We start from the raw sequence: 21,547 nt of genomic DNA on the forward strand, positions 1-21,547 counted from the left end.
GTGGCATATTTTGGCCTGGCATACTCTTAACTCCCGTCATTACCGAGGAGTCCAGTGCAGCTGGAATGGAGCAAGCGGGGAGGGGGAGAGGGCAGGGAAAGATGAGGTCAGAGCTCTAATTTTTTGGGGGGTGGGAAAGGGGGCTGCCAGATCCTGTAGGGCACTGTTAACCTCCAAAAAGACTTTGAATTTTACTCTGAAAGAAACAGGGATCCAGTGAACAAGAGGTAAGACATTTTCAACATGTAAACATTACCTATGTTTAAAGTGAATTCTTCTGTAAACCCTCTCTGACTGAAACTCTTGAGAGGTATTTGCTAAAATGAAGCCAAGTGTTTCTTCTCACTGGTCTGTTGGTGGTTCCTCCCTTGTCAACTAAGTGTTTAATTGACTAGTTTGGGATCAGGTATTTTATACAGGAAGTTGCTTAGCAGGGCCTCCTGCCTCTGCCTAGCATGTCTGGAGGTCTGAATGTTGAGGAGACCCCTCAGGGGTGTGGTTAGGACTTGGCTCTAAGTTATGTCACCCAGCCTGGATCTACTGAAACATATACCATTCTTCAGATTGGGCTGCACCACCCCTGGTGAGGCCTCCTGTAGAGGAGACAACACCTCGCTCATACAGCGGTGTGAGTGACACTGAATCAGTATATGAGCCTCACTGCCCCCCCCCCCCCGCCAGTGCTCCCTTCTTAGCGGGGCACACGCCCTTCAGTGCAAACATCCCCAAGGCCAGAGCTTACCGACTTGCCAGAGGGTCTTCTCAGCCTCTGTTGCTTTTTCTGTCCTGTAATGTGCCAGTGTCTTTTTCTCTCATCTCTGGCACATTATAATCAGCAAAACTTTCTGGTATCTATCAATATAAGAAAATATTCAAGTGGCAGTGGGTGCATTCTCATTTGATAGCATGGTGTCATCATTGCAATCCCTAAATATATCCGATACTCACACTCTGTTTTTTTTCATCCGGGGAGGGTGTCAGTGTACAGAATTGGGCATCTAGGGACATTGGGTTAAAAACAAATGCCGAGTGTGCCAATTCGTGAAGTTTGTGAGTGAATTCTCATAGCACTTAATAAGATTGGTGCTCTATTTGGTACTATCAGTGGTAAGGGGTCACCCCCTCACCCACCTGCAGTGTAGTTCAGATCTCAGCCATTGTCAGAGTCTTGGTCTCGCATAACTTGCCTAGTGGGATTCCGTAACTTGCCTAGTGCATGCAGGTAAATTTGCAAAGTTTTAACAGTCAGGCAGCCCCTGTGAAGATGGTGTTTTTGCCCAGGTCTAGAATGATCATTTTGATTCAAATTGTAACTTAGGATTGCTCTAAATCTCAAATCCTAGACAAGGCATCTAATTTCTGAGTGTAGCTGGAAGAAAGCCAGGCCTCTTTATGATCCAATCTCAGGACATAGGTATATTCAATTTTTATCCAAAAAGTAATTTAAAATCAAGTTAGATGTTTATGCCATTTTTCAAGAAAATGTAGGGAGGAATTACTTTAAAGCAAAAGAACATTTGTAAACATCATTTTTCATCTGTCACAGTCTGTCACATGGCATCTTTCTTACAAAATTTCTTATCTTTTTTCAACTCCCCTAGGTTGACTGATAGAATAGTGAGGACTTTGAATACTTTTTTTGTTTCTGTTTTATCTTCAGTACTGTATGGAAGTTTTGGAAATATTAATATAGACATAGAAACATTTCCAAATCCCAATTATTTTGGATATGTTTAATATGTCTGGCCATGTCTCCTGTATATGCCTATTCACAGGACATTTCTGCAATCCAAAAGTCATGTACAGAAAAAAAATTAATCTTTAAAAGATTATTTTCACACTGATCTCTGTGTGTGAAATATTACGGGGAAGGAAGAGTTTGAAGCATAAAAGACTTTATGCTTCCGTTATTTTAGGTTTTTGTGGCATTTTAAAAAGAATTTATTTATTTATTTATTCATCCAAATTAATTAATTTATTTATTTATTTATTTTGCAGTACGCGGGCCTCTCACTGTTGTGGCCTCTCCCGTTGCGGAGCATAGGCCCCGGACACGCAGGCTCAGCGGCAATGGCTCACAGGCCTAGCCGCTCCGTGGCATGTGGTATCTTCCCGGACCGGGGCATGAACCCATGTCCCCTGCATTGGCAGGCGGACTCTCAACCACTGTGCCACCAGGGAAGCCCCATTTATTTTTTAAAGTTACTCTTTACAATCATATTTTAAGTTAATATAATTAATCCTACTTTTCCAAGTAAGAAAATGATAATGTCATGGGACCTAGGGAACAACAGTAACTTTTACCACTGAATTCAGCTCTAAATATGCCACTTGTTTGTTGCTTCTGATGACCATTTATGGAACCAAAAAATGAACCTTGGGAGACAAAACAATGTGTCTAGAGAATAGCGAAGCAAAGGAATGGACGGGATACCTTAATGACTGGCTTAAATGTGTAGACCTCTGAAAGGATATCTCCATATGCATCTCCCAAAGACACTTCAAACTTGATAGATCCAGAGCCATAGTCATTATACACAGTCACAGGGAATGCTAATCATTCCCCCTCGGGTCTCCTTTAGCACTTCATAAAGTATGCACACCTCTATCGTAGCACTTTTAACATTGCATTGTACCTTATATGCCAGTCTTCTCCTACTGTACTGCCAACTCCTTATGGCAGGAAATGGATGTTCCTGACCTTCATAAGACAGTCAATAAATGCCATTCACATGAAAGAAGGAAGGGAGGGAAGGAGGGAGGAATGGAGGGAAGGAGGGGGGAAGGAAGGAAAGGAACAAGCTAGCAAATGAGAGGGACAGTGGTCAATGAGATGTGCATGGTCCACAGCATTGCTATGATTGCTCAGTTTCCCTGGAAATTACCATGGAACAGATTTTTTCCATGTGAGGTGTTTGTAGTACCTGTAGCAGAATCACCTGGTTGGGGTGCTTCCTAAAATTTAAATTCCTGCATCCCAACTCAGACCTACTGAATCAAAATCAGCATTTTTGAAGGAGCCCCCAGGATATTCATTGTGAGCAATGGAGTTGGGCAATCATTGCCCCAGAGGATCAGTTAGCTAAAGGGGAAGGTAGCCAATAATGATTTGTGACCTACTGAATGTGCAGGAGATGTTGGTGAATCTGCTTATATAGAGGTTTTGTTTAAGACCCCAAGGTAAAATCATGTGGTTCTCATTAAGGGAAGGGGACTATTTCTCACCTAATTAACCAAATTTCTGAGAAAATTCTCTGAGCTACTATACTCTACAGTTAATAGAAGAGAGTTAGTTCTGTGTGGTGTAATCTTATATCCCTACTCCTTTACTTCTGGGTCCAAACACTTTGTTTCTCCCTTGGAGAAGCAGACTTAACAGAAGTAATTCCAGTATTAAAAAAAAATTAATTGGAATAGCCCTAGAAGAGTACAGTTGATGCTTGAAGAACATGGGTTTGAACTGCTCAGGTCCACTTATACACGGATTTTTTTCAATAGTAAATACTGCAGTGCTCTGTGATCCACGGTTGGTTGAATCGCAGATATGAAAACTGCCTGCGGGTAAGGAGGAAACCCATCCGTATGCAGAGGGCCGACTGTAAGTTGTATGTCGATTTTTGACTTCAGAGAGGGGCGGTGTGCCTAACCGCTGCCTTTGTTCAGGGGTCAACTGTTATTTTAAAAAACACTAAATGAAATCATTTTCGGAAAGTATCGTGGATTGCTAAAATAAGGCAAGAGTAAAGATTTTCAAAAGTTTTCTTGATCGTGTTCCCACAATATTCACAAACAGGAAAGAAAATTATATTAGAAGGATTTTAGGGCTTTTTGGGTGTGTGCTTTGCCTTTTTATTTACAGAACATGTACTGCCAACTAGATTTATAAGAGAACAAGGAATATGTAAGAGACATGAGTGGACAAGCTTCATATAAACCCTGCCAAACAAAATTAGATTTAGAAAAGCTATTTAGGTACATGAATTAAACATCTCCAATGTTTCTTTTTGTAATTATATTCCAGCTAGAAAGTTACCTAAGTATCTAGAACATACACTCCTAGAATACAGACTCCATTGTAACTATAACAGATATTTTAATGTTAGTAAGAAGGGAAATAAAAATGTGGATGGGAAAGGGGGCGAGGAAGGCAATGGTCAAAGAGCAAAAGCAGACAAATATGCCTCATGGAAGCTGATGTGTTTCTCGGTTGAGAGGAAGAAGCTAAAGGTCAAGGTGAGAGAAGGTGGCTGAGGGAAGGGTTTGAGTCAAGGGCACCACCATAATGGGGGGTAAAACCCTGGGCAAGAAAGCAAGAAATACATATAGGTTCAGAAAAGATGGCAGTAGGGAGAGGGAGAAACCAGGAAAATGGGGCTTGATGTCCTCCATGTTCTAGATGCCATAGGGTGCATGTTACCCTGCTGTAAGTCAGAGGGTGGAAATTAGAGGATGTGAGGACAGTGAGACAGATTTGAATAGCTCTTAAGAGAAATGGGGAAGGGAAGTGGCCAAGTATAAATGGAAAAATTGATAATTGGCTTTAAAGACCAATGACATTTCTTTGATCTGTCAGAATCTTTATTCAATTAAAGGAAGAAATAGATGTATAATTATGTCTGTCCGATACATGTAGGGAATTTAGAAGCCTTTCTTTGGTGTACTGTTTTTATACTCAGTTATTTTTCTTATTTGGAGTGAGGGCATTTTAAAAAGAGTGAGTCATCTAATACAGATGTTAAATAAGGGTGAAGAAAAACAACTTACACCATCTGGGAAAAACTATTCTGTCCTCAAATATCCATAAAAAATAGACCTGAGCAGAAAAATGCTGTCACTGAAAAGATGTTCTTGGGCTAGCCTAGAACGGACTGCAACCTAAATGAAGGTGTTAACCTACTTAAGGAAAAAAGGTTTAGTCTGAAGGACAAGTTAAAATTGGTCTTCTTGAAACAAAGACAAGGGATGAGTCATTCTAGGTATTCTTTAGAATGGTGCCACCAAGGCTGGTCAGAGCTCTGCTGGCCCGCGTCAGTAGGAGGTGGAGCTGTGGTGGAGACTGTGAGAGGCGTCACAAAATAATTTGAGCTCTGTGCCACGACACAAAGATTTCCATCTAGAATAACCAGAATATTAATCAACTTGGGTAACTTCTAAATGGCAGACACTATGCTTGGTGGGGAATAAGACCTTCCCCATGAAGGTTTACAGATTTGTTTCTTGCTATGGCATTTGGGCTTAAAAAAAAAAAAATCAGAACATCCCCATCAAGCTTCTGCTCTGGGCCTGTTCATCCTAATTCTGACCCATTTCTCAACATATATGGGACATTTGAGTTCCCTGTGGGCCTGAATACTCATGGTACATTTTTGACATTTTGCTTCAAGGGGCTAGCCTTTATTTCTTTAAATATCATATATTTAACCAAATGGAGTTGTCCACATAGCCTATGAACCAAAGATAGGAGTAAAAGTGAGAGATACATGTTTTATCCCAACCCACACAAGCTGGTGGGTGAACCGAACCCGTAACTCTAGGTCTCTTTCTTGGTGAGGTGTCTGGGGAGGAAGCACCCATAACTCACCCTCCCTTATTTCCAACTTCTGAGACCAAGGATGGATATTCGTGCAATGCAGTATTTCTGCCTTGAAATGAATATAACTGGCAAAGAAAAAGTTATTAGTGGCCCTTCTTGGAACAGGAGATGCTGGCACTAGTTCTCTGTCAAAATTTTCCTCCAGGGAACATGTAAGGGGTTGTGTCAAGCCTCAGGCATCACTTCTGCGTGGAGCTCAGTCCTCTCACGATATCTCCTCATCCCATTACCCCCACCCCCTCCTATTTCTGCTCCTTAGTGCCCCATCTTCCCAGGGTCATAATGTCAGAAGTGTGTACTTAGTTTGACTTAACTGATGACTTGGGGAGAAAAAGTTTAATAATAGCAGAAGTGCAAACCCTCTAACAGGTCACACTTTAACAAGTACAAATGTATTAATGTTGCTTTTTATCATTGTGATCCTAATGCATGCTCCTTACAATGAGATTTGATGTTGCCTCATCTTTCCTGAGGCCTCAAGAGGAAACTGACACAACAGTATTTTCAGAAAATTTCCCATGTGCATAGCCGTGTCTTTTAAAAAAAGCATTTTGAACAGCTGGACACCTTCTACTCCCTGCACCTGTGTTCTCTTCCCTTCGGGGTCCAGCGCCTTGGATGTGACCAACAGCTAATACAATACATTTGTTTGTGAAAACATGAGAGTCCCTGTCCCTATGCCAGCAGCTCTGCCCAGTATGTTTTAGAAAGGAAGAAACTACCTTCGTTGTCTAACCTGGAGAAGTGATGCAATCTCAGCAATTCTGGGTCAAGTCAGGCATGATGCCTCTAAGTCACTGAGTGATTTTTAGGATGGTAGTTGTGTCTATTAGGAATTGTGTTCAGCTGCAAGTAACAGAAACCCAACCACAGGAGCTTAAGTAAATAGGAATTTATTTTTGCCTCGGTAGCGAAAAGCCTGAAGGCCATTCAGGGCTCAAAGGATCATCATGGATGCTTCCAGCTTCTTTCTCTGCCATTCTTAGTATGTGGCTGTCATCGAAGGAGAGGGGAGTGGGGAGAACACAAAGATTATTGTGTTGACAGACAGACTCTGTCCTTTTATCAATCAGAAAAATAACAGCTTTCCCAGAAGTCCCACCCAGTAGAATTCTACCTACGTCTCACTGGCCACATGCCATGCTTAGCTGCAAGGGATTCTGGAGAGGCAACTATTTTTAACTGGGCACATTGTTACCTCAGTTGGAATTGGGGTTCAGTTGACAAGTAAGAGGCTCAAGGGATAGGCAGTGAGCAGGGTCTGCCCTGCAGAGCCACATGACATCTTTCAAATCCAGTTTTAGGTGATTGAGTGCCTTCTAAATATCAGTGTTGTGGTTCTATTTTTGTGATGGAATGGAGTGGATCGCCTTGCGTTGTTTATCTATGAGGGGAGGTGATGCCCTGAGTCAGTTATGCCTTTCCATTCTTACAAGAACAGTGGCTGCTTCTTGGCCTTTTCACGATAAAGAATCTTTGACTTATACTGTGCTGATTACAGATAGCAGGAAAGGACCATTCCTCCCAAACTTCTTTGACTTCTCAATGTGATGACACGGGTGGGCCCCAAGGACAACCACTGGATTGAAATCCAGTGGAGCTGGATACTCCAACCCCTCACCTGGCCCACTTTCTGTTCCTTTTATGCTCATAAGAAGTGAGGTTTTTCTTCTCAGGACTATTTCCTTGGGCTTGGGACCTTTTCTCTCCTCTCTTATTTTAGTGGATCTCTTACTTCACCCTCTTGGCTTAATTCCAGTTCTCAGTTAAAGTGTATCCCTAATCTTCCCTCCTGGGGAAGGGATTTGGGGAAGCAAAGGAGGTACATCTGATTTTAAGAGCCAGTATCTCTGCACACATTTTTGTGTACCTATAGAACTCTGCATGGTCTCTTTTTCATGTTTTTAGTTTCATTTCCTATTCCAGGGCCCTAGGACAGAACTTCAAACTAGTGTGATGTGAGCAAGTTAAAGAATATGAATCCCTTGGGCTTCCCTGGTGGCACAGTGGTTGAGAGTCCGCCTGCCGATGCAAGGGACACGGGTTCGTGCCCCAGTCCGGGAAGATCCCACATGCCGCGGAGCGGCTGGGCCCGGGAGCCATGGCCGCTGAGCCTGCGCATCCAGAGCCTGTGCTCCACAACAGGAGAGGCCACAGCGGTGAGAGGCCCGTGTACCGCAAAAAAAAAAAAAAAAAAAAAAAAAAGAATCCCTTCCACCTTCAGGGTGGGCAGAGCCTGGGGCAGCCAGAGCACCCCTGCTATAATCTTAAGTTATAAGTGTCTCTTTCATGTACTCCAGTGTGTCCTACAAATATTACCATTTTCTTAGTGCCATGAGGTCAGAGAGCTTGGAGAATGCTACTTTCAGGCTGTTCTTTGGATCTGTTCTTTCTATCCTTCTTCCTCTTTCCTTTTCTTGTATTGACTCAAGGTCTACTGCTACCGACCTTTTGTAAACAATTGTCCTAGCCAACCTGATAACTTAGTTGGTGTCTCCTGAGCACTGTCCATGGCCAGCCTGTGCTGTGTCTTGACTCAGTTTCATAGCTCAGTGGCCCTTTGTTTCATCCATCTTAATTCTGTTATATTCTACCAGCTTTGCTCTTCCTTTTCTTTCTTTTTTTTAAAATTTAACATCTTTATTGGAGTATAATTGTTCTACAATGGTGTGTTAGTTTCTGCTTTATAACAAAGTGAATCAGCCATACATATACATATATCCCCATATCTCCTCCCTCTTGCGTCTCTCTCCCACCCTCCCTATCCAACCCCGCTAGGTGGTCACAAAACACCGAGCTGATCCCCCTGTGCTATGTGGCTGCTTCCCACTAGCTATCGATCTTACATGTGGTAGTGTATATATGTCCATACCACTCTCTCACTTTGTCCCAGCTTACCCTTCCCCCTCCCCGTGTCCTCACGTCCCTTCTCTACATCTGCATCTTTATTTCTTTCCTGCCCCTAGGTTCTTCAGAACCTTTTTTTTTTTTTAGATTCTATATGTGTTAGCATATGGTATTTGTTTTTCTCTTTCTGACTTACTTCACTCTGTATGACAGACTCTAGATCCATCTACCTCATTACAAATAACTCAGTTTTATTTCTTTTTATGGCTGAGTAATATTCCATTGTATATATGTGCCACATCTTTTTATCCATTCATCTGTCGATGGACACTTAGGTTGCTCCCATGTCCTGGCTATTGTAAATAGACCTGCAATGAACATTGTGGTACATGACTCTTTTTGAATTATGGTTTTCTTAGGGTATATGCCCAGTAGTGGGATTGCTGGGTCGTATGGTAATTCTATTTTTAGTTTTTTAAGGAACCTCCATACTGTTCTCCATAGTGGCTGTATCAGTTTACATTCCACCAACAGTGCAAGAGGGTTTCCTTTTCTCCACACCCTCTCCAGGATTTATTGTTTCTAGATTTTTTGATGATGGCCATTCTGACCCGTGTGAGGTGATACCTCATTGTAGTTTTGATTTGCATTTCTCTAATGATTAATGATGTTGAGCATTCTTTCATGTGTTTGTTGGCAATCTGTATATCTTCTTTGGAGAAATGTCTATTTAGGTCTTCTGCCCATTTTTGGATTGGGTTGTTTGTTTTTTTGATATTGAGCCACGTGAGCTGCTTGTAAATTTTGGAGATTAATCCTTTGTCAGTTGCTTTGTTTGAAAATATTTTCTCCCATTCTGAGGGTTGTCTTTTCCTCTTGTTTATGGTTTCCTTTACTGTGCAAAAGCTTTGAAGTTTCATTAGGTCCCATTTGTTTATTTTTGTTTTTATTTGCATTTCTCTAGGAGGTGGGTCAAAAAGGATCTTGCTGTGATTTATGTCATGGAGTGTTCTGCCTATGTTTTCCTCTAAGAGTTTTATAGTGTCTGGCCTTACTCTTCCTTTTCTTTTGATAAAGGATTTTATAGATGGGAGCTCACCCAACCCTTTTCTTATATATCATCTCATTGCTGGTTGACGAGCAATCGTACCCTTTGTTCTTTGCGGTTTTGTCTTTTGGCAACAGTGAACAACCTGGCCAAGCCTGGACATGCGATCTCCTTTCCACCTTCCCACCCTCCTCCCCAATTCTCCTGTATAAATGCAAGTGTAGAAATTCAGGGTAATCTGCTGGGTGGAAGTAAGTCATTAACAATAGTGTTCATTAATATTTCCCCTTTATTTTTTTTCCATTTATTTTAGAACTTGTATTAGTCTTTCAGCTAAGGAAAGACAAAGAGGTTATAATTAAGATTAAAAAGTGCTTCTTTGGTTTTTTCAGATGAGAATTCTCCAGCCAACTTCTGGGATTCTAAAAACAGGGGTGTAACCGGAACACAAAAAGGACAAATTGTATGGAGAATTGAGCCTGGGCCCTATTTCATGGAGCGTAAGTAATTAAGTGTGAAATATAAGTTTGTGATTGAATATTGCAGAAATATGCAGAAATCTATGGAGTCTTTCCTGAATTTTATTGTAAAAGTTTTGGGCTCTGGTTTATACATGTATGCCATGTTACCCCAAACTGGAAAATATATTGTTTTGGAAAATACTCATTAGAGAATGTTCATATAATTTGAAAAACTTGTGTGTGTAAAATGTACCTGATGAATGTATGGTATATAAATTATGTATGGTTATTTTAATACTTTACACATTTTTATATACCCTTATATCTCATTTATAATTAATATTATATTAATTACAAGGAGCAGAAAGAATAATTCAAGATTTCAGTTAATCTAAGAATTTTATTTGCCTGTAGAATACTTCACTATTATTTTTCCCAGCAGCAGAATAAGTTTTGCATTTGGATCTTGGTCTTTCCAAGTGTAGATGAGATAGTGTGGGGCACACTGCCATAGAGGTCATTTACTAGGAATCAGAAATTGACTGCAGATAACCATTTCCCAGTTGATCTGATTTATATTGATACTTACTTATAAATACAAATGCTTATATATAGTACTTATATATAGTATTATATATATAAATGATTTACTAGTTGGTACAGGTTAACTTCTACATTTACAGAATTTATTTTTCTTTAATGTAGAAAAAAATGAGCTCTTTAAAATTTTTCTGAGCTGTTTAGCTTTGTGTAAGCATTTAATTTTCTATATGCAAGGGATTTAATATAAGAAAGAGAGAGTGTGGATACTGGTACTTAAGAATGGTAGTTATTAAACCGTGAACTATAAAGTAAGTTTGATTAAATGGAAATCTGATGTAAGCATGTCTTTCATGAAGCATGTAAAACTTCTGTAATATAAAAAGTCATTTTAAAAGATTAACATCTATTATTTTGAATTGCCATTAAAGACACCAGATAACTTCTTTGACCATCCTTACTGGTAGGTCAGCATTTCATAGTTTTCTCGAATCCCACTTCTGTCCTCTAAGGACTGTCTTTTTTTTCATAGTTCAATTTCTGGCTAGATTTTCTCCTTACATGGAATGTAGTTTTTAAGGGAAAATGCTCATGATATAACAATAAGCGGGAAGCAGATACATACAGCATAATCCCAGCTAATACAGCATGTAGGAAAAAGTCTGGAAGGAGATTTGCCAAAATGTGAACAAGGGTTGTATCTGGGAGGTGAGATTATGGGTGATTTGTTTTTATTGCCTATTTCTACTTCTCTTTACTTTCCAACATTGGTCCAGCTACCATTACTAAGTAATGAGAAAAATAAGTGATAAAAGAATCTGGTGAAAATGGAATGGGAAGTAGCTGGGTTTACTTTCAGTGTAATTCCTCCTTTGAAAAGATCCCAGGGCTTAAGAGGATGGTCTAGCTGAGAAGTACTGCCAACTGAACTTCAGGGAAAAAGGCAAAACAACCTTCCTGTTTGCTTTAAAATGCTGAAGACAGCTAGGAATGGTTGCCTGTTGATGGAGTGCGCAGATTCACATTATGGGGCTCATGTGAACACCTGGGAAGAAGTCAGTACCACACACTGCTATAATTTGTAACATTATGTATAAAAAACCCATTTACAGAGTATCCCACTTGCCATGATTGATTTTCTTTCTCCATGAAGTATGAATTAGAGATTCATAATGTCCTGGCTGATTAGGGGATAGTAAACATCTCTGGCATGGCAAAATTTTTTCTTTACATCTCAGTCTTAGTATTTAACAGAAATGGGCTTGATATTGAAGCTAGGAATGGGGAATGCTTTTGCTTTTCTCCTCTGATTTAGCATTTCCACCTTAATTCTTCACACACAAAATTGGGGGTATTGTGTAGTATGGTTGTCAAACTGGAAATATTTAGTAATGCATTTTTAAGGACTGAGAAAAGTTGTGTAAGTTAAAGTGCAAGACAGTGAATAGGAATTACAGAAAGATTTGGCTTTAGAATAAGTTTATCTTCATTCATCAGAATGGGATCTCCCCCAACACACATCCCTATCCTTTCAAAATCCATTCAGTGTAAAAACCTCAGGCGGTGTTTATATCAGTGCTTAGAAGTGTAGTCTGTGTCTCTTAGATCTCATAGACATCCATTTTTTTACCCCATGTCTGGCTACAGCAGAACTAAGGGGACTTCCCAGCATAATGAAGTTTTGCTTGAATCTCTGGAGATGATGGTGTGAAACAAAAAAATCGGGATTGGGGGCATGGGTTAAAAACTTCTATGTTTTCAGCCTCTGATCTTGAAAACTTATGACATTAAAAAATTTTTGCTTTCATCTTCAGAGAGAAAATTTATCTTTAGCTAATCAGAAGTCCAAGCAAAGTAAATTCTCTGAAAATTGACCTGAGTTCATGGGCAAACCTGGATTTGAGCACTATTTAACCTGTTTCTGAAAGTAAAGATGGCTTTGGTTTATCTGAATAAACTCCAGAGGAGGCAGGAGGCCCACACTTATATTATTACGGGACCTACTGGAATGAATTTGAAGGACAAAGACAGGTTTATTTCTGAGTAAGTGACCTTCCTAGCCATTGGAGAGGAGGATCAGCTTCATCTGCACATACTTGTCATAGGACTGTCACAGTTCCTCAAATGAGCTTTTGCTTGCAGAAAATGAATGGGTCACCTGGGCAATGTGTATTCTTGAGTTTTGAAATGTAAGAGGTTTCAGAAATGTTTTGGCATGCTAGGATATCTATTTTATTCTACATAGTCTTTCATAGACTATGGTCATTCATTCATTCAGACCTGCTTTTTGTCCTTCCTTCATTTCTTCTACTCATCTGTCCATCTATGTCCCCAGCCATCGTGAAGTATTTAGTTAAGTATCAACTTTGTGCCAGGCACTATTCAAGAACTCACTGATTCCTGGATCAGTGAATAAGCTTAGAAACAGTCAGCTTCATTGCTGTTTACTGAACTGCTTTGTGATCATTAATGATAATAACAGGACATTGCCATTTGCATGAATTATATAGTGCTTTCACATATCTTACCTGTCTCAGCCCTAAGAAGTGGACAGGATTAGGAAACTGCATAGCAGAGGTGCATGTGGCTTGTGTGAGTGAGAGCCTCATCTCTGTTTGGCACTCAGGTTAGTGTGCTTTCTGAGATGTGGTGCCTTGCCCAAACAGAACCTTTGTGGGTGACTTTTTATTGGGTGGGGGGAAAGGGGTGGCCTCAGCCTCTTATTTGTACTGTCAGAGCCCCTGCTCTAACCTCCATTCATGAGCCCCTTCCCACCAACATCAGAAGGGCCTTTTTGCCCCTTAGATGGAGGTTTGGTGCTTTTCATTCTCTGCCAGCATACTTTACGTTTTATTGCCTATTTCTACTTCTCTTTACTTTCCAACATTGGTCCAGCTGCCATTACTAAGTAATAAGAAAAACAAGGTCCAGTTACTTCTCTAACCCTATTAGGTTCTTCCACATTATACTGATATTGTCTATCTTTGATTTTCAAGATTGTTTTTCTGAGCTTTAGCAGGGGAGGGCCTGGTACTTTCAGGTTGCATTGGCCCTTGTTAAAGAGAAGACAACCTGCGGTACTGTATAAACAGGTGAGCACGTCCCTGGAAATGTGGGTAAATTTCCTCAAAAGCATGAGAATTAGAATGTGTTTACTCTTTCCCGACTTGTGGCCTCTGAATAAAAGAGCTTATCAATAGGAATCATAATATTAAGAATATAATAAAAGCACAAAGGCAGTGGTTAAAATCATGTTTTTGAATAAATTCCTGTTAGTTTGATTTTTTTTTAGATTATTCTATTTTAATGAAATAGAAATGATTAAAGGAAGAAGGACATTTCCATTCCATCCATCTTTATGTTTCAAAATAATCAACTTCTAAAACTTGAGGAAAATCCAGATTTTCTAAATAGGAGCAAGCTGTTAACTACTACCTAAGTGAATCTTGTAGCCATTTAAGGTGATGGATGGTGTGATCCCAGTCTTTGAAACAAAACCATTTCTTGCAGGCAGTGGCCTGTAGAACCTTTTTCCGAGAGGGCTTGGAATCCTATACCATTGCCTAGAGTTAATGTAGCTGAGTTGAGATTGCTTTTTAAAAGTAAATTTTGAACAGATAATAGATGAAAAGCATATAATGTTAAAAAGACACAAAAATGAAAGTAAATTATCTCCCCAGCTTCATGCCCCAGTCACCAGTTTCCCCTCCCGGAAGGCAATCAGTTTTACCAGTTTCATGTGATCGTTCTAGAAGTATTTTATTCATATACAAACACGGAAATATTTTCTTCCTTTAGGCAGATGGTAGAATGATTGCTTTAAAATGCAATGTCAGAATGACACAATTACAGAAACCCCTTTACTTGGGAACAGGTTTAAGTCCTTTCTACCTTCCCAGTCACCCCCAACAAGTACAAAGTGCCATCTTTGGACAGTGATCACCCTCCCGTCTGTGGTGGATATGGAGCTGCCATTCTCTTGCTCTGGGGGACCTCTTCATTTGTATTTAATAGAAGCTGGTAAGTTAAAATTTTAAAAATAAAGCGTTTCTATGTCTTATCAGCATTTAAATAGAGGCAGCTAAATCTTTTAGTAACTCTACAAACGAAAGTGTCCGGAAGATTATTGAAAGGGGCCAAAATATATTTCTGCGATTCATGACTGGCTTCAGCTATTCAGAAGGGACCTGAGAGAGAGAAGATGCCACTCGGCAATGTTTTCTTCCTTCTGGGAGCTGGCCCAGACTATAGGTCCTTCTAGGTTAGTGTGGGAGGCCTCACCCTTCTCCTGGTTCACTGCCTCTAAGGCAACATTTTTTTTATTGAAGTAAAATTGATTTACAATGTTGTACCAATCTCAGCTCTACAGCGAAGTGACTCAGTTATACACATATAGACATTCTTTTTTTATATGCTTTTCCATTATGGTTTATCCCAGGATATTGAATAGAGTTCCCTGTGCTATACAGTAGGACCTTGTTGTTTTTCCATTCTAAATGTAAGAGTTTGCATCTACCAACCCCACACTCCCAGTCCATCCCTCTCCCTTCCCCCCTCCCTCTTGGCAACCACAAGTCTGTTCTCTATGAGTCCGTTTCTGTTTTGTAGATAGGTTCATTTGTGCCATATTTTAGATTCCACATATAAGTGATATCATATGGTATTTGTCTTTCTCTTTCTGACTTCACTTAGTATGCTAAGCTCTAGGTGCATCCATGTTGCTGCAAATGGCATTATTTCGTTCTTTTTTATGGCTGAGTAGTATTCCATTGTATATATGTACCACATCTTCTTGATCCATTCACCTGTCGATGGACATTTAGGTTGTTTCCATGTTTTGGCTATTGTGAACAGTGCTGCTATGAACATAGGGGTGCATGTATCTTTTTGAATTATAGTTTTGTCTGGGTATATTCCCAGTAAGGCAACATGTTTTTATAAGCAGTTGCTTTGGAGAAAACACTCTTCATTTTTTATAATCCAAAGGAATAGTTATATGTATTCCCCCTCCATAATTTGAGGCCTGATTAGCTGCCACATCAGGCTGTGGAGAAACTGTTGTCAGGTAGAATGCTCCTTAGTCCATATCCTTCATCTTTCCTGCCTGTGAGCAGGGCTGGCCCTGTGGCCAGTGGCTCCTCCCTTATCTGAGGCTCCATCATCATGCCCACGTTTGCTTTCACCTGTTCTTGTATCTGTTTCTCAGCAGTAGCTTTCTGGTCTCCTCTTACAGTTAGAGTTTAAAATTGTAGCTAAGGGCCTCCCTGGTGGCGCAGTGGTTGAGAGTCCGCCTGCCGATGCAGGGGACACGGGTTCGTGCCCCGATCCCGGAGGATCCCACGTGCCGCGGAGCGGCTGGGCCCGCGAGCCATGGCCGCGGGGCCTGTGTGTCCGGAGCCTGTGCTCCGCAACGGGAGAGGCCACAGCAGTGAGAGGCCCGCGTACAGCAAAAAAAAAAAAAAAAAAAAAAAAAAAAAAAAAAAAAAATAAAATTGTAGCTAAAATAGAAGCATGAATACCAACTTCTCTCTTCCGCCCTTTTGAGTCGTCTTCCCAGTTACCTCTTCTCATAACTAAAATAAATGTTCAGGGACATTAATCAAAATCCTGCTCTCTCTTCTCTCTCTCTTCCTCAGAGGGGATGTTGCTTAGTTACACCATTTTTAAAAATCTTGAGTGACCTTCTAAAACACCAAATGATACGTGAAGGTGAAACCTCCCACTCAGCATGAAACATTCCTCTATCGTAGGGGCAGAAGTCTCCACTGGTGTCCTCCTGAACAGTCGAGGTGCAAGCAACTAGTTCTGTCTGGTACTGGGTTTTCCTCTCTGGTGACCAGGACCAGCCTATGCATTTGGTTTTGTAGCTGGTGATCTGTGTAAGTCCCCTTGGCTTTACACTGAATCTTAAAGCATTGTGAAGCTGTCAGCTCTGCGGTTTTTGGCGATCATGTCCACAAAATCTGCTGTGCACAATGAGAATGAGTTTATCTTATAGTTTCAGGGATTCTAATTTATCACGGGGGTTGGAGATTTTTGTTTTAGCAAGAAGTAAAGTAACAGTCAGAACGGGTCAGCTAGCAAAGCTGGCCTGGCTAGCAACATCTACAGATAAAACTAAGCAGACACTTTTGGGGGTCTGTTTGTTTCCTAGTCTTTTACCTCGCTGACTATTAAAACATTAGAAAAGAGGAGGTGGCATCCTAACTTGAGAGGGAGTTCGGGGAAGATGCCTTGTAAAAATGCACTTCTCTTTATTGAAAAACAAGCTGCTCACTGACTGGCCATTGGCTGGGTCTGTAAGGCACTGCTGCACACAGATTCACAGACTGCTGGTTCCTGGCATGTAGAACGTGATACTAATGAGCTCATGCCTGCAGAATTCAGTCCTCCCGCCTGTCACCGAGCTTGTTCTGCTTTGACAGTCCTTGTACATGTTACTTAGCTTTGTTCTTGCAGAATACATGCTACTGGTCTTGAAGGAGAGCAAGTGGGACAGTGGTTTACTCAGATCTATAGTTATTACATTTCCATAATCACCAAAAACCTGTGTTAGTGCTCACTCAAGTCACTTATGTCGGGTTCCAGGGAATTCATAGTAAAGCTAGAATAGCTGCCAAGGTCGTCTTGCTGGTCCTCAAGCCGACATGCTCATTCCTGCTTCCCTGTTTTTGCCACTACTCACTCCTGACTCTCTCCAACCCCATTTTTCTCAGCTGAAGGTCTGAGTTCGGTTTGTTCCACGAGACCTTTCCGAGTCCACTGTGCCCTCACGTGGAATATTTTCCATGATCTTCACAGTTCTACCTGGCACTCTGCCTCTTCAGTGCTTCTCTTCTGGATTTTGTCATCTTAACAGCTGCACTAGAAAACACCTGCTAGACCAGAACCCTCCCTCTGATTCCCTTGCGCTGTCTAGCATGGTGCTGGGCATGGTAAAAATCTTTCACTTCATGATGCCACCTACGTTGTGAATCACTGCTTTGTGATTAACGTACGTAACGGAAAGCCTCAATATTTTACCCATGAGAGACCTTTTTTTATGAGATTTAGTATTTTTTCATTGATGGGAAATATAATATTATATTTTTATATGTAATATTCCTAAATATTCCTATATAAGTTCCTAAAGTAGGATTTTTCTTTAATCATTGTATCTTTTTCTTAAAATAAGCAAACCAAATACTCTGTAGGAGACCACTTGGTGCTGTCAGGAAAGTCAGTGCAAAATTAATTTCCTTGGGGAGTCACATCGAGTGGTCCCACTTTAATAATCCAGGTGACTCAGTTGAGAGGGTAATTCCACTCCTATAGGCTAGGACTCTCCTCTGCAGCCTGCCCATCAGCGTCATTGCCTATATTAAGTGACACCTTGGGAAAAAGACATCTCACAGGGAAACTTCAGTGACTCAGATGCTCTGTATACAGAGAAATTTCAGTGACCCTGGGTTTAATCTTTGACACTTGTTGGCTTCATGGTAATTATAGTTACTTTCCAAAAACAATAATTGACATTTGTATTGCTTTTTATCAAGTTTAAATTATATAGTATATAAATATATGTACATACAAACGCACCTATAGTTATATCCAATATATATACATACACCCGTCCACACCTGTGGAGATGTAGATATATATTTACTGGTGGTTCCAAAATATGATCCCTACTAGTGGCTACATTTAAGTCACTTGGAAAATTAAAATAATACAGGTCCCCAGACCCTCTCACCACAGAGTCTCCTACAGCAATCTTTTATACTCTGTCTGCTCTTTTTTTTATTTCCATTGACACCTGCATTCTGTCTATATTGTAGAGGATAGGAGTGAAGGCTTTGGAATGGGGCAAAGCCCCATTTGATGGGGTTTGAGTCCTGACTCTGTCGTTTCTTACTTGTTTGACCTTCGGCAAACCTCAATACTTCAGCTATTCTATGGGGACAAGAATTTCTGCCTCCCGAGGTAAATATGAGGGGTCAATAACAATGGGGGCAGAGACGCAGCCCTGTGGTCCATCAGCAGCTCCTCAGTGAATGGTAGCTAGTCTTATTCTTATCTCTACACTAATATTTTGGCGTGTTGTTTTTGTGCACTGTTTTTCTAATATATTTGGGGTGTTCTTAGAAATTTTCAGAGAAGCCTATAAAATCAAACAAGAATTGGTATAATCTGTTGCCTCTGACTGGAAAAGAAGGGATCGCTCAAAGAGTCCTGAGTGGGATTTTCTGAGAGGTGGATTTCCTCAGGTGATGCCTAAGGGACTTGTTTCAGTGTTTAAATTACTGTTTTTCTCCAATCCATTTACAGCGGAGATAAAAATCTGTTTCAAATACTACCACGGCATTAGTGGAGCCCTGCGAGCCACGACCCCCTGCATCACGGTGAAGAACCCCGCTGTGATGGTGAGTGCCCCTCAGGCTGCTTCCTTGAGCCTCAGTCCCAGAGGCCTTGGTTTCTATTTTTGCCTGTGCAGCTCTGGCAGGGTTATGGGAAACAATGCAAAGGAAACACATAGCAGTGTGGGCGCCGTTTTGGGAAAGGAAATAACTTACAGGATGGCTTAACTAAATCCATAATGTAAACCAGTGGGAAAATATGGCTTGATTTATAATAATTCTGTATATAGTCAACTCTCCAGGGAACCTGTTCGTGAAGGAAATTGGTGAGTGCCCATCCATCATGGAAGGGTTTTTTTAAAACTTTGTCAGGGTGCCAGTTGGTAGGAAATGGTGGCATTTTGCATCTTATGTGAATTTAATTTACATGAACTCAGAGAGGAAAAAAAAAATTTAAGTAGTGGGTGATTCTCCCTGCCAGTCAGTTTAACAGACTTTTACCCCAAAGAGAGTGTGAGATGGGGATTACGAATGCGCCGTTCCTGCAGGACAGAGTGTGGGATCCCTCTTGATGCTGAATTGAGCTATAGTGCTTAAAGGTGCCACACATATGTTTGGTATCACGTGGCCACTCAACAGAAGCCAGGCTTTTCACCAGGTCCTCAATAAAGAAAGAGATATCTAACTTAGCTTCGGAGGAAACTGACTGTGCTGGACTTTTGAAGGAACGTATGTCCATTTCCAACATGGTACTTTCTTAAGAATTACTTTTCACAATTTCATGATTTTTCACTTCACCAACTAACTTTAGAATCTAACAGCTTCACAGGATGCACTCCATTGTACACGGGTGGTTGAACTCAGATGATTCTTGGAGTCCAAGATATATAAATCATTGCAGTGTTTATAAGTCATTAATAACAATCAGGTCGTGAAAGTATAGAAGAAAATTATTGACTCTCGTAATATAGAATCTTCATAATACTGTGTGTGTGTGTACACATTTATAGATGCATGCATTTTTGGAAGTAAGCAAGTGAACAGGTTGACTCCCTGAAATTCAGAATGTAATCTCTGCAGATGGCATTTTGAAATTGTCTGGCCCACCAATACGATATCAAGCAGTCTTTTCCTTTCATTTATTCATTCAAACAAATATTCATTGGGTGCCTACTAAGTGCCAGACATTATACCCAGCACTAGGAATGAAATGATAAGCAAAAACACAGCCCTTGCTCTCACTGGTCTGGTGGGGGAGAGGGACATCAATTAAGCTGAATTGTATTTATTTGAGTGATAATTACTATGAGGGGCAGTGAAATGGGGCTATGAGAGCATATACTAGCAGGATTCATCCTGATCAGGAAGGTCTTGGAAAGCTTCCCTGAAGAAGGCATGTTTTCAGGACAATCTGAAGGATGAGTGGAAGTTACTTAGATGAAGAGGGGGAGGGAAGAGCATTTTAGGTAAAGGGAATGGTATGTGCAAAATTTTCAATATCTAAGTACTCTGCTCACATTTGAATTATATTTGAGTTCCTATTATAGTGAACAAAGTATAGAATATTTTTTTAAAACTCACATTTACTATATAAGACTTTGAAGGTTCACAAGGAGAATAACAGTTGTTGATTACAAAGTCTGCCATGTCACAGTAAGCACTGGAACACACTATAATTAATATTCTAAAAAGAAAAATTATAAAACGAGAAAAGTGGGGCTGTTTATTATAATAAAACGTTTGAAAAATTAACTATGTGTACAATTAGATAATAGCTCCCAAACATGACTTTCTGGAGTCAGATTTTCTTGGATTTGAGCAGTTTCCATGATCAGATATCACTGATGGCCGGGAGCTTACAGCCTGGTGAGCACTGATCTTGTTCCATTGATTTTGCTTTGAGATTATTCTGTCAAAGCCTGTGGATAGTTGGAGATAATTAATTTTCTTCAGACAGGTTTTAGCGCACCTTAAAAGCTTCATAGATATAGCACTGGCAATCATAATAGAATATTTTGGTTCAAAGGCTGACTAATGGAATTGGTGGTCAGTAGATTTCTGACCAAGCTTGAGACAGTTGGGTCTATATCTGCTATTGAGAGGCTGTGCCAATGGGCATTTCAGTGTGGGCTGAGCCCTGTGTTTCTATGACAGCATGATGTTCACCTAGGAGTATGACCTGTGTGTAGATATTGTACTGACTGACATCGATATTCACAAAGCTCGTTTAGTAGGATCATTCCATGATGCAAAGAATAGCTGGGCAGTAGCAACCACATTTTAATACTTGATGACACTGGGTTGGTTGGCTCTCACTAAGTACATATGGTTTATTATATTGTGCTGTACCCCTCTGACTCATCATCCCTAGGTTAAATAGAGCAGAGACAGCACCCAACTGGCCAGATAGCATCGCTGTCTCTGCCTCATCCTGCTTTCACCACACACACACACCCCTGGACTATAAAGTGGCAAATAGAGAGGTAGTACGGACTGCATCTGGGACAGACACTCAGCAACAGCTGCCCTTCCTGTGCCAGGCATCTCACAAACCGTGGCCTCCCCTCAAATGGACCACACTGCCCGGGGAGAGGTGCCCCCTCCGAAAACATGATGTCTCTTCACGCCAGGTGAGAACAGGGAGACTTTGCAAAGATTCATAGTCTGTCGTCATTCAAAGCCTACTTAAAATGTTCTAAGAAATTATAGAAACTAAAGAAAA

General features: G+C 40.6%; 1 protein-coding gene across 7 annotated transcripts in view; it reads left to right on the forward strand.

Annotated features, from left to right (window-relative positions):
* HECW2 (HECT, C2 and WW domain containing E3 ubiquitin protein ligase 2) overlaps window positions 1-21,547 on the forward strand; it is a 404,779-nt gene that overhangs the window by 235,860 nt on the left and 147,372 nt on the right. For all 7 annotated transcript variants that reach the window (XM_060105711.1, XM_060105717.1, XM_060105714.1 and 4 more), the window contains 2 exons: window positions 9,881-9,988; window positions 18,797-18,891. In XM_060105711.1, the coding sequence (XP_059961694.1) occupies window positions 9,881-9,988; window positions 18,797-18,891 (203 nt within the window). The remainder of the gene's footprint in view (window positions 1-9,880; window positions 9,989-18,796; window positions 18,892-21,547) is intronic.

The sequence above is a fragment of the Mesoplodon densirostris genome, chromosome 8 (assembly GCF_025265405.1).
Source record: "Mesoplodon densirostris isolate mMesDen1 chromosome 8, mMesDen1 primary haplotype, whole genome shotgun sequence".
Lineage (NCBI taxonomy): Eukaryota > Metazoa > Chordata > Mammalia > Artiodactyla > Ziphiidae > Mesoplodon > Mesoplodon densirostris.